Source organism: Ambystoma mexicanum, chromosome 6q, assembly GCF_040938575.1.
Source record: "Ambystoma mexicanum isolate Mex_15411 chromosome 6q, UKY_AmexF1_1, whole genome shotgun sequence".
In the NCBI taxonomy this organism is placed as follows: domain Eukaryota; kingdom Metazoa; phylum Chordata; class Amphibia; order Caudata; family Ambystomatidae; genus Ambystoma; species Ambystoma mexicanum.
The window spans coordinates 681847705-681861089 of NC_090937.1; the positions used below are offsets into that span (position 1 = coordinate 681847705).

General features: G+C 44.9%; 1 protein-coding gene across 3 annotated transcripts in view; it reads right to left on the reverse strand.

Moving 5' to 3' along the window:
- The window catches only part of MGAT4D (MGAT4 family member D), an 877674-nt gene that overhangs the window by 309872 nt on the left and 554417 nt on the right, over positions 1 to 13385 (reverse strand). For all 3 annotated transcript variants that reach the window (XM_069631175.1, XM_069631174.1, XM_069631176.1), the window contains exon 7: positions 8879 to 8954. In XM_069631175.1, the coding sequence (XP_069487276.1) occupies positions 8879 to 8954 (76 nt within the window). The remainder of the gene's footprint in view (positions 1 to 8878; positions 8955 to 13385) is intronic.

Genomic DNA, 13385 nt, shown 5'->3' on the forward strand with positions numbered 1-13385 from the left:
TTGGCAGTCGACACAGTCGTCCGTATCATGGTCCTCCCTGAAGCACCAGAGGCAAGTGTCCTGCGTATCCATCAGGGACATCTTGGACCGGCATACCCGAAACTTCTTAAACCCGGACGGCAGGGTGGGAAGCCGAAGACGACATATTCAATAGCAATGAAGCAACAGGTTCAAAGAACCGAAAGAACATGATTCAGTGAAATCGAGATGCGCCGAGATCTCCGAAGCGAACACGTTAGCAGAAAAAACGGAATTGAGGTTACGGGCGTCATGCGTCCTACTTATAACATGCGGTGACGTCGGCTCAACGGAGGCCCTCGAGGACGGAGTATCAATGTCATCGACGCAGGACGCCGAAAGATTTTCCGAAGCAGCACAGCTGTGGTGATTGCTGTCATAGATATGGAATACGTCGGAGGACCCAATCCCCTCAAACAGGAGACCACTCAATTCTTGCAGTAGTCCGTAAGTGGGAGTTTTAAGGAGAGAGTTAACTGTGTGTAACATTGAAGCTGCACTAGAATAGTCTCACTAAAATACGTAAAGAAATTGGATGCCCCCACACAAATAAGTGTGCCCCTCCCCCACCGCCCGTGAAGTTAGCGCCTCTCCCAACATTTCAAGGGTTAGCCCCCCAAAATGTAGGTTTTGTTTCACCCCTGAACACAAGCACACACACCATTCACCCTATACACACATGCACACCCTGCCATCCATACATTTTAAGTGTTCACTCTTTCACCATGATATGATATATGATATTTTATTTATATTGCACTCATACACAGGTTTTTCAGAGCGCGGATACACCAGAGCGCGAATAAGCACCATACAGGCACAACCAAGCAGCCACCCGTATATTTAATTGTGCACCCTGTCACCATACACTCACACATACACCTGTCATGAGGTTAAGGGGAGCCCTATTACTTCAAAAAGAAATGGTTTCTTTTTGAAGTCCCATTGACTTCATAAAGAAATGATTTCCCTTAAGGACTGAACCATAATGGAAATAATTTCTTTATGAATGCAGAGTGACTTCAAAAAGAATCTGGGGGTTATTATGATCCTTGCGGTAGCCGTGTCGGTAAATACCGGCACGGCTGGCCGCCGGAGCCATGAATTCTCCGGTGCTCGGGAATGGGCATTTACTGGTGCATTACAGCCCGGCGGACCTCGTAATTGCCCATTCCCGGGCGCCGGAAAATATTACTCCCTATTCCCATTTGAGTCCCATTCAACTTAATGGGAAAGGGGAGGCTGGATGCACCGGCAACATTCATGACTAGTGCCGGTGCATCCGTTGAGTTCTGCGCAGTGCCGTTCTGCCTGCCAGGGCAGACTTAGCAGGCTGAAAGGCACTCGCTCACAGAACTGTACCAGTACTGTTGTTTCCGGACCGGCAAATTCATAATGAGGCCAACTGTTTCTTTTTGAAGTCATAGGGTTTCCCCACCCCATGACATGGAGGCCTCCAGCCTAGGGTCTTCCATTGATTAGTGTGGGGGGGATCCCTCGCACTTCAAAAAGAAAGTTTCTTTTTGTAGTCACTCTGCCTTCATAAAGACATTATTTCTGCTACAGAAATAATGTCTTTATGAATGCAAAGTGAAATCAAACATTTGTTTTTTTGAAGAAAAAAAAATACTTTTCATTTTTTTTCTCCAAGTGGGGCCCCCTCTCAGGACATGTGCTGGTGCCCCTCCCCCCCGCACTATGGGGGCTGCGGGAGCCCCCGTTATGCCAGTGCAGGTAGGCCTCTGCACCATGGGATTCTTGTGTGTTACCTTATTTTATTTCTATACTTTCTCAAAGGAAAATGGTTGAGCTTGCTGAAAATGTGTAATAGGAGGCCACTTAAAAAATTATTTCCATGGCCTCTTTTGGTTCCAAGTCCACACCTGCCTCGCCTGCATGAAGTGGCAACCCCCTGAAAGTCCTTATTCCAAAGGGGCAATCCAGTGGTAAGTATCTGGCCTGATCAAACTAACACTTGTAATCACAAACCAATAAGCATTTGATTTCTGGTGACGAAATCCCAAGATTCACACATTATTGCCCCAAAATCTCAAATAAATAAGAACGCATGGTAGATTTGATCGAATTTCAGCTTCGGTCAGCTGAAAATTTTGATCAAATCCACCATACGGTACCATTGTAGTGAACAAGAGGAGTAGGGGTTGTGGGGGTGTCCCCTGCACTCTCGTTCATTACAGGGTTTGCAGGGGTGTCCCCTGCTTACTGTACAATAAAGGTGTAAAAAAAAGAAAAAAAAAAGAACCACCCTACTGCGCTGGTTCCCATTCACCTAAGTAAAGGGAACCGGTGGCGCAGGGAGATGGGGGGTGTTGGCCGCACACAACTTAAGTAGGGAGCCGGTGGGGGGATCAGGTTAGGGAATGTTAAATGTTAAAGGTATTTGTACCGCGCACCGTCACCAACGGAATTGGTCCCCAGGCGCTCAGGCGGATCTGTAAACGATAAAGGTGGGATGGGTTAGTAGGTTGAAGAAGGGAGTAGGATAGTGAGAGGAGTGGTGTTCTGTTGGCAGCTTCAACTCAGTATACACCGGGTGCTGAGATTTGGTGCGGGTATCGGATTGGAGTCAGGCCGAGGGTGCTGTTGTTCCGGCTTATGTATTGTTGCAGTGTTGTGAAGTGCGTGCGGCTTGTTGTGCGCAAGATGGTTGTGTACGTTTTTTGAGTGAGATAGGTATGCAGAGTTTGAGCGTATATTGGTTAGTGGGTTACCTGACCTTTACCAATGCTAGCACTCGCAGTTCTGAGTAGTGTGGCACTTGTTGGCTCTCACATTCCCATCTAGACGCGGCGCAGGCCAATGTTTACGGCTCCATACAGGTGTGGTCATGCCAACATTCACACTTATCTAGACGCGGCGCGGGCTAGTGTTTAGAGATTAGTCCAGGTGTGGGCATGTTAACATTCACAACTCCATCCCAACGCCACGCAGGCTGGTGTTCACGGCTCTGAGTGTGGCGCATGCTAGCATTCGCGTTTTCATGGGCGCGGACATGTTATCCTTCAATCGATCCTATCCAGATGCGACGCAGTCCAACGTCCATCTAGATGCGTCTGCCGGTCTGGGTGTGTTTGCCCGGTACGTATGAGTGGGAGAGTCACTAGAGGGCTTTCGTCTGGGTATGTGGTCAGTCTCTGTAGCCTTCCTTTGTGGCTGTTTCCATGTCTTATGCTCTGTCGAGTGGTTGGTTCTTTGGCTTGAGTGTTTGTCCAGTTTGGGGGTGGACGAGGTTGGAGTTATTTTCATCATTGTTTTAGTGTATGGGCACTCTAGTGCTTTGAAGAGCCATAATTTGAGAAGTTTCCTGAATGCTAGGTGGTTTGTTGTATTCCGTATATTCGTAGGTAGGTTGTTCCAAGTTTTAGGTGCCTGGTGAGAGAAAGACGATCCTCCGAGTTTTTTTCTGTTGTAGGGTTTTGGTTCCAGGCGTATGTCAGTGCTTGATCTTAGTGTTCTTGTCGGTTGATGTAGGCGTAGTTTGTCGCTTAGGAATTCTGCGCCTTGTTTGTGTATTGCTCTGTGCGTGATGCACATGGCCTTGAACTTTATTCGCTGTTTCAGTGGTAGCCAGTGTAGTATTTTTAGCGCGGGTGTGATGTGTTCTCTTCTGGGTAGCTTGAGGAGGAGTCTGGCTGCTGCATTTTGTATGCGTTGCAGTTTTTTTAGAAGTCGTTCGGGCATGCCCAGGTATAGGCTATTGGCATAGTCTACTATGGACATGATCAGTGCGATGATGGTAAGTGTTTTGTTGGCGAATGACAGGAACGGTAGGATCCTTTTTCCTGCTCGCAGGAGGAAGAAGCATTTCTTGATTACCGAGTTTACTTGTGGCTCCAGGGTGAGGTTGTTATCCATCAGCACCCCTAGGTTTTTTACCGTTGATGATGGTTCTGGTGTGGTGCCGAGCTCTCTTGGCCAGGGGATGTAGTTGATGTCTCCTCCCTTTTTTGAAACAATCATTATCTCCGTTTTGCCTGGGTTGATTTTTAGATGGTTGAGGTTCATCCAGTTGAATATGTCACAAAGGCAATTCTCTAGTGTGGTGTTTTCTTCTCGGGTGTCTTGTATGTTGAAGATTATTTGATATCGTCGGCGTAGTTGTAGCATGTGAGGCCGTGTTTTTTGATGAGTTTGATTAATAGGTACATGTAGATGTTGAATAGAAGTGGGGAGAAGGATGATCCTTGTGGTACTCTGCATGTGGAGACTCTGGGTTTGGAGTTACACGGTTTCATCCATATTGTTTCTGTTCTGTTTGTTAGGAAGGATTTGATCCATAGTAGGGCAGTGTCTGTTATCCCTAGTCCTTCTAATCTCTTTATGAGGATGGCGTGGTTGACAGTGTCGAAGGCTGCAGACAGATCAAGGAGAATCAGGGTGGTGCTGTTGTCTGAGTCTGTTTGTTTTTAGGTCGTCCCATATTGAGAGGAGAGCAGATTCTGTTCCTCTCATAGGTCTGAAGCCAACTTGTGCCTGGTCTAGTAGGCAATGCTCTTCTATGAATTCTTGGGTTATTTGGTAGACGTACGTTTCTAGCAGTTTGGCTATGTAGGGTATGTTGGAGATGGGTCTGTAGTTAGATGGGTCCTCCACGTTTCCTGTTGTGTCTTTAAGTAGTGGCTTGATGTAGGCCGATTTGAAGGCCTGCGGTACTTTGTCTATTGAGAGGTTGAGGAGATTCCTGTGGTATTCCATGGGGGTTCTTTGTTTGAGAATTGTTTTGTATATGTCCGGGGGGCAAGGGTCTTCAGGAGAGCCCGATTTGTTGCTTTGGTTTACCAGTTTGACGAAAGCCTCAACTGATATTTCTGGGAAGTTTCGTAGCTTGTTTGTGTGTTCCTCTTCTGTGTCGGTGGGGTTTGAGCTGGGAACGCTTGGTTTGTTTTGTATGGTGTATTGGAGGTTATTTTGTTTTTGAAGTGGTCTCCAAGGTCCTCGCAAAGTTTTGTCGATGGGATTGGCGTGTTGTTGCAGGCCGGTGGGTTTTTTATTTCGTTTATGATTTTGAATAGTTCTTTTTGAACATTTGGTGCTATGGAGATTCAATTGTCGTAATGTTTCCTCTTCGTTTTTTGTATTTCCTTTTTATATGCGCGGATCTGTTGTAGGATTTCAATTTGTTTGCGGTGGTGTTGTTGGTCCTCCATTCAGCTTCTAGTTTTCGGTTTTTCTTTTTCATGGCGTTGAGTAGTGGGGTGGACCATTTTGCTGTAGTTTTCTTGCGTGATGGGGTGAAGGGCTTTTCTTTGGCGATGTCGTCAAGGGTTGTTGCGATCCAGGTATGAAGTAGGGCAACTTTTTTGCCTAGGTCTGCTTCTTCCATGGTTGATGCTTGTGGTTTGCGGAGTTCTAGGAGCTCGGTTAGGTTGGAGTTTTTTATGGTTCTCCAATTTCTTTTCATCATGATGGGTTGTTTTTCTTGTTGCTTTTTTGTTGGAGGGGCCGTTGTGATTATGAACGGAATAATGAGGTGGTCGCTCCAAAGTATTTGAATTGGGGGTGCCGTGGTGATGAGATCCTTGTTGGCGAAGATTGCGTCCAGTGTGTGCCCTGCTGAGTTGGTTGCTCCTTTGACTAGTTGTTGTAGGTTCATGGTTGCTAGTTGGGCGGTTAAGGATTTTTGTGTGGTTGTGGTTTCTTTGTCGAACCAGATGTTGAAATCTCCGAGGATGATCAGATGATTGTACTTGATGGCTAGGGTAGTGATTGCTTCCGTGAAAGAGTCTATGAAAGTCGCATCGCAGGTTGGTGGTCTGTATATCAGTATGAATTTCAGGTTGGTTTTGGGGTTTACTGAAAGTCGTAGTATTAAGGATTCGCATTTGTTGATGTTTAGTGGATCTTCCATTTTGATGGCCAGTTGTTCCTTGTGGATGATCGCTAGTCCTCCCCCTCTTTTGGATTTTCTGTTTGTTTGGATGCATTTGAAGGCTTCAGACAGGCAGTTGTTGAGGGTGATCTTGTAGTTGTCGTCTAGCCATGTTTCGGTTACAAATAGGATGTCTATGCCTCCTTCTGACAGCAGGTCGTATATTTCCGTTGAGTGTTTGGACATTGACCTTGCGTTTATTAGGTTACAGTGGATTCTCTGGGTGAGATTTTGTTTTGAGGGTATTTGTTGTTCGAGTTTGTGATTGTCTGTTCGTGGAGTTTCTGCGTTGATGTTGGTAGGATGAAGAACGGCGACAGCTGCTTCTTCATTGAAGCAATCTAGTAGGTTGATAACAGGGCTGATTAGTCTTGGTGTTTCTGCTGTGATGCTGCTCGGATTAAGATCAGCGGTGGTTTCTTCATTGGGTCCGATTGTTGGGTGGGGGTGGCATTGCTGGTTGTCCGTACTTCACCGTATTGTGCAGGGCGTAGTGGGAATCAGTGTTGTCCCTCTGTTCTTGTAATGTAAGGGGTGATGGGGTCGGAGCCCTCCCACTCTCTTGTCGATTGCCCCCATCTTTTTTCCGCGTGTATCAGGAAGTTCTTTGCATGTTTCGAGGTTTCCGTGTTGGGGTGTCGGTGTACCGTGGTTGTTGCGAGGTAAGGTGAGAGGTATAATGATTTATCTCTTGTGGGTTTTGTTCCAGTTGTGGCTGCTTTAGGCGTGTTTTCTTGCGATGGGGCTGTTTCTAGTGGGTTCTGTCAGTGTTGTGTGTTCGCATCTCTTGTCGCTCGATCTTGTTCTCTTTCTCGGTGTCCTTTTCTGGTACGGGCCATTTTCCAGTCTAGGTGCAGGCGTAGTGTGGTAGTTGGTCCTCTATGCTGTGCGGTCGCAGTGACCTCGGTTTCCTTCTCTGGGTACGCTGGGGTGTTCTCTGGCTCAGTGTTGCTTTCTGTCGGTGGGAGGGGGAGTTTCCTAATGGTAGACTGTCGGGGGGGGTTGGTGTTAGTTGTCTGCTGGTATGTGATTTAATTGAGTTCGGCGGTGGTGGGATTCCGGGATTCGTAGGGTACTGAACTGAGCACAGTTAGATTATTTGAGAGACCTGTATAGTGGGCGAGAGTCCTATCAGTGCAATCTAAACATCCTCCACAGCAATTTGGGGAGAGAGCCCCTGCTAAATTTGAGAGACCTGTATAGTGGGAGAGAGGCCTATCAGTGCAATCTAAATATCATACAATGCAATTAGGGGGCAGAACCCCTGCTAAATTTGAGAGACCTGTATAGTGGGGGAGAGGCCTATAGGTGCAGCCTAAACATCATACAATGCAATTAGGAGACAGAACCCCCGCTAAATCCGAGAGACCTGTATAGTGGGAGAGAGGCCTATCAATGCAGTCTAAATATCATACACAGCAATTTGGGGACAGAACCCCTGTTAAATTTGAGAGACCTGCATAGTGGGAGAGAGGCCTATCAGTGCAATCTCAACATCCTACACAGCAATTTCGGGAGAGAGCCTCTGCTAGATTTGAGAGACCTGTATAGTGGGAGAGAGGCCTATCAGTGCAACCTCAACATCATACAATGCAATTAGGAGACAGAACCCCCGCTAAATCCGAGAGACCTGTATAGTGGGAGAGAGGCCTATCAATGCAGTCTAGGTATCATACAGTGCAATTGGGAGACAGAACCCTTGCTATAGTGGGGGAGAGGCCTATCAATGCAGTCTAAATATCATACAATGCAATTAGGAGACAGAACCCCCGCTAAATTTGAGAGACCTGTATAGTGGGAATGCACCTGAAATCATGTGCGATTTCACCGCAGCGCGCACTTCGAATTCAGCATTTTCGAAATTGTGCGCCTCAATAAAATCATGGAGATCCGCTTCACACACATGCATCAGCATTCTGGCACACGTCGTAGTCCGTCTGAATGTTTTCCATGTACATGGCCCAGTGTTTTACCACTCGAACCATAGTACAATGTGTGTTTTCCATCGATGTCTGACAGCAGGAGTCTGCAAAATTCTGCTAACCCGCCACCAAAAATCTCCTGCACGAAATGGGTGCGGTTTGCCTGGAATATGCCCAAACGCAAGCAAAATTGGTAATGAGATCTGAGTGTTCCAAAACACATTGATGTACACGATCCATTGGTTCTAATAGAGGCCATGCACGATTGCACGGTTGCACAAACAAAAGATGTGACACTTATGAGGAAGATCGATTGTTAGGGTCTGAAAGATGTGGCCAAACTGCAATTACGTTTTGTATTTATGGATCTTGTCGATTGTTGACGTAGGAGCACATAAGTATTGGCTGCTCTACCAAACTGAGTGAAGGGTTTCATACGAATGCGTGAAAGTAAGGTGTTTACATGACCGCCAAAAGTGGCCCCACATTACACTGTGCGAGCTAATATACAGAGCATGAACAGCCCCTCTTAATAGGGTTCTGGGGCCCCCGACCCAAAGGGAAAAAATGGGTACAAATGGTACACTTTACATTACACATGCGCCAATATAACGATTACAAAATGAGTAAACACATATCGAAAAAAAAGTTTCATAGTGAGAAATAACACGCTGGAAGCTTGATAACAAACCTTTAATTCGAACGGATGTGGCGGAGGATGAGAGATGGGTCAAGAGCGTGGTGTGGACAGGGGAGGGGGCAGTAGAAGCAGAAACCCTGGGTGCCACTGCCTACACAAAAGATATAGGAGGAGCCCCAATGCGAAATAGGCACTGTTAGCTTATAGGATAGTGGGCCACTGGGTACGAGTGATTTTACAGTTGGTTGCTCTAGTTTGTCCTCGACCAACGTCATTAGGTTTCCAAGAAAACACATTAAAGAAAAACATGGCAAATATAACAGCTGTAAAGAAAGCTGTGAGGCAACAAATCTTTAACCACTGATATGCCACATCAACACCGTTATTTCGCACATAAGAAAAACTCACCTGAAGATAGAACACACCCTTAGGCTGGGCATACAACATGAGGAAGCTATAGTCGAGATTCTGTTTCGTTCTCCACCTAAATAACCACAGGAAGAATTGGGTTAAAACTGATCTGTCACAACTGTGTCCGTTATAAAACACACACACATATAGACTACACTTGCACAGCTGAAATATGCGCATGCGCCAAGTATTTATAGAGATAATCATAACTGTCGCTGAGGATTGCAAAGCATTCGATGCACAAACATCACAACTTCTCCTTCGTTGCTTTATTCAAGACTATCAAGGGCAAACATCAATTTTTCAGGTTTGGGTTTCCTTCACAAACTGGCCACGCCACAGAATTAAGATCCACATTGGGTCATTCCTTTTGGTTGAACAGAGTATACCTGCACCATGTTTTTAAATATTTCGACAGAAAGAAAAACTGCAAACAAAGGTTGTGTACACATGCCACAAACATTGTGCAAGCAGATCCTCTTCCTGCAGAACTAAGCTGGATATTGGCCACAAAGCAAACGCTCCCTTTTGTTCAGGACAAGGATTCTAGCGATGCATTCTTACATGGCAGCCAAACCCATAATCTGTGGCATTATGCGCACAAAGGATGAAACACTGAGAAGCTTTATACTCACTGCAGAAGTTGGAAGGTTCACAGATCATAAATCCATTAAAAAGTCATTGTTGAAGGCTGCATGTTAACGTCTGCGTCAATAGGAATCTGTCCGAGGTGTTTGGTCATTACTTAATCCAGTATATAGCCAAATATAATCCTCTCCCCTCAAGGGTTAGAATGGTATGGTCCTTAGCCAGGCATACACTGTCGTGTGGACAAAGCATGGCGAGGGGCCAGCCATGCATTGTACTCACTTCAGACAGGACTGAAAGCTGTGCCACATCCCAAGTGTGAAAAGGGCATGGTCATTGACTTTCATGTTGTTACTCAGATAGGGTATAACAAAAATATGGGTCCTGTCTGAAGACTGGGAAGGAACGATAGAGATTTAATCGGCACTGTCAGAATTAAATCCTTCCATTGCTTGAAAGGCACTTACCCTTGTGGAACACCAGTCACACAATGGACAGTACCAACTGTGTTGTGCTCCCCATTTCCATGGTTGCCATGCAGGAGCACCATGGCAACTAGCACTGTCGCACTGCCTCCGGAAAATGGTTTTGCACTATGTTGTGGACGAAGCGTGCTTCAATTCTGGTGCTTTTTTTGCAGTTTGTGTATGCCACCAAACTGGTGGTGTTCACACAATGGGAACCCCTAGAGAAACTTCATGGCCCGACTTCTGCAGTGAATAACCCCTCTACCTAATGCAGATCCTGTGTGCAGACGTCCCACACATTAGGCTACACGGTAGGGTATGGGTGGCCAGGGACACCTGGTGCCATCACTTGCTACGTGATGTTTGGTCCAGAAGGGGAAGGGTGGTGCCCCAGGTTCCCCAACCTGGTGGTCTATCACTGCATACTGCCTACTGGCGACTCCAGTATAGGGTAAACCTACACCCTACATGGGGACCTCAGGACAATGATCAAAAAGAATCAGTGTGGATGACCCCAAGCGCCAAAAGACAGGGAATACAGAGTAATGTAGCAGTTGAAAATAGATTGGCTAGGAAAGTGAAATTTGGATAAAAAGTAATTTTCCATATTTTCCCTAGAAAACCAGCTGCATAACCTTAAAATGTTCCCTGCATAGACAATATAATACGGCAACCACCAACACAGTCAGTCAGCCACCTATGTTGATACGTTTATTTCCCTTTCCCAGCCCCCCCAACACTTAGTAGCACAATCAATAAGACCCACACACCAAGACGTGGGATCCATGCATATACCAGGAGTGGCACTGGAAAAGCCCCATCAACTGTGGTATCTGTAACTCCTGGACAACACACTCCATTAAGATTCCCACAGTGGAGCTGACCAACCAAACCTATGACACTGTAGTAACAAGCTCAGGTCCCCACGATACGATTGTAAATCTGGACATTTAGCATTGGTTTACTTTAAGGACATACCCGGCTGTGTACACCTACAAGCCTAAATGCCAGGTGTTAATGGAAAAGGAACAAAGTACATTATCGGGTGTCGCAAGATGGCGAAGGGCCCTTATGAATGCGCGGTCTGCAAACCAGCACACGACAACAGGCTAAAAGTACAATAAGATGGAAGTATAAGGAGTCCCAGGGCTGCATACTGGGTGTGGTTGAAGTTGGAAGGAGGTAGCAAGTTGGAGAAGAAAGCAAATGAGATAGAAGGGTAATCAGGAGGAGAGTAGTTGAGGCGCTGGAGACAGCTGTAGGAGAAAGAGGACAATGAGAAGACCAGGAGGGATTTGAGATTCATGAATAGAGAGGAGAGAGGAGGATGGACAAAATATAGTGGTAGATTAAAAGGAAGACATTAGAGAAGAGTGTCTAGAATTGAGGTAAAAGGTTGAGGAAATACACAAGAACATCTAAAGAGGATGTTGGAGGAAAGTGAACAAAAACAAAGAGGGAAGGTTGGAGGAAAGACAATGAAACATCAGAAGGAGCCAGGATCAAGTAGAGTATTAAAAGGAATAAAGAACATTGTGAACGAACTGACAGACTACACCATTAGGATGAGAGGCACAAGAAGAGTACAGGGACTGAAAATCTCTGGAGGAGTGGATGAAGGTCATGAGAGATGATGAACTGAAATTAATGTGAAAGGGCTGGAAACCAAGAGGAGCGGTAAAACAGCCTGAACATTGCAGGGCATGGAGGAGGAAGTAGAACAAGGCAGTACTTTGGAAGACAGGAGTAAGAGCAAGGATGTTAGGAGTCCTGTCAGGAGTCCGGTCAGCAGAAACACACCCAGTGAGCAGGTCACCCGTCATCCACGTGCTTTCAAAGACTGTGGCAAAGTTTGTCAAGCAGCACCTTAAAGCCTATAACTTTGACGCACAGGAGCTGCATTTTACAAACCAGGACTTTTGGGTCTGCTACCCTCCAGCCTAGCTGTCACAACTGGTTAGCAAGAAGGACCATATCCTGATAGAAGCTACAATGGAACCACCACATATCCAAGACGAGAAAGAAGTGCTGGAGCATGTAACCCAAATGATGGAGTGAATTATTTGACCCACCAAATCCAACAGGGACTACCGACATAAAACGGTGCCAATGGAAAACCGACATTCAACACTCAGAAAACAACACCCAAGTCCTTTTGTCGTTATTACAGCTTTCACAGTTCTCACATAAAGTGTTTCTTACCAATCATGAAATCCAACCACCAAAATGACATCAGAAAAAACAGCATCATATTTCTACAAAAAATACCAACATTTTATTATTCATTTAGTGCATGTAATTCTTTAAAAAGTTTTTAGAAACATAGCAATCTTCCCAATCAGTCCTACAACCATATATACAAACATATCAATCAATCAATACAAAAAGGTATATGAATACGCAGACAACACAAATTACATTAAATATCTTCTAAAACTAATGATACAAATATATTTCATATTGACTGGTTCCCCAACATACGTATGTTTCTGTTCTTAAAAGGTTTCTCATGCCATGGACTTTCTTCTAGGGGGATATTATTACTTCTTATATGGTTCGAAATTTGTTTGGATCAGCACAAAATTCATCTGTGACCATTTTATTGCAATGTATTATTTTAACCTGGAAACCAAAAAACAACAGGCAGACTTAACTACAAACATATTAAAGGAATGGTAAAGGTGCCATTTCCCATCTTGGTACATAGTCCCAATTCTTGTCTTTATTCACCATGTTTCAACTTGATCGAAATGCAATCACATTCTACAAAATAGGCATCAAAGAAGAATATTACAACAGGAAAAACTATCTCAATTAAAAAAATCAGCCTAATCTATTTGTCACTATTCTCAACTGGAAAACACTATTCTCCTATTTCCTTACAATTCTAGTATTATTTGGAGCATGTTATAGGACTAACATGTCCTGTAGACCATGTAACGGTTTCATTGAGAGGCCACCCTCAACACAGGGGGTTCTTTCCCTCCCCATATAAGTGTCACATAATAAACGGTTAATGTCAGATCTTTTATTCAGCCATATCTTAGCCTCATATCATGCTCCTTGCACCCCCCCCCCCGCCTTCCCTGAGCTACCAATGAGTCAAGAAACAGGCCGGTGTACACGAAATACATTTGTATTTATTTAATTATAGGTATTAGAAATCACACTAAAGTACAGCCACCACCTTCTTTGTGGCTCACCATTAACTTCTTGTCACACAAATAAATCACACAAATGGGTTGGGAAAAATACAAATTATAATACGTTTCTTTCTACAGATTTCACTTCAAGCAATAATTAGCACTGGCCAGTGAACACAATCAATTTACAGATGTAGTGCTGTGCAATTTCGATTTTCCTTCGCGCTTAAAAGGCTAGCAGTTTGGTTTACAGATTTGGACAAATGCATATGCCAATTAATATTTCAACCACACCTCAGCCCAAGA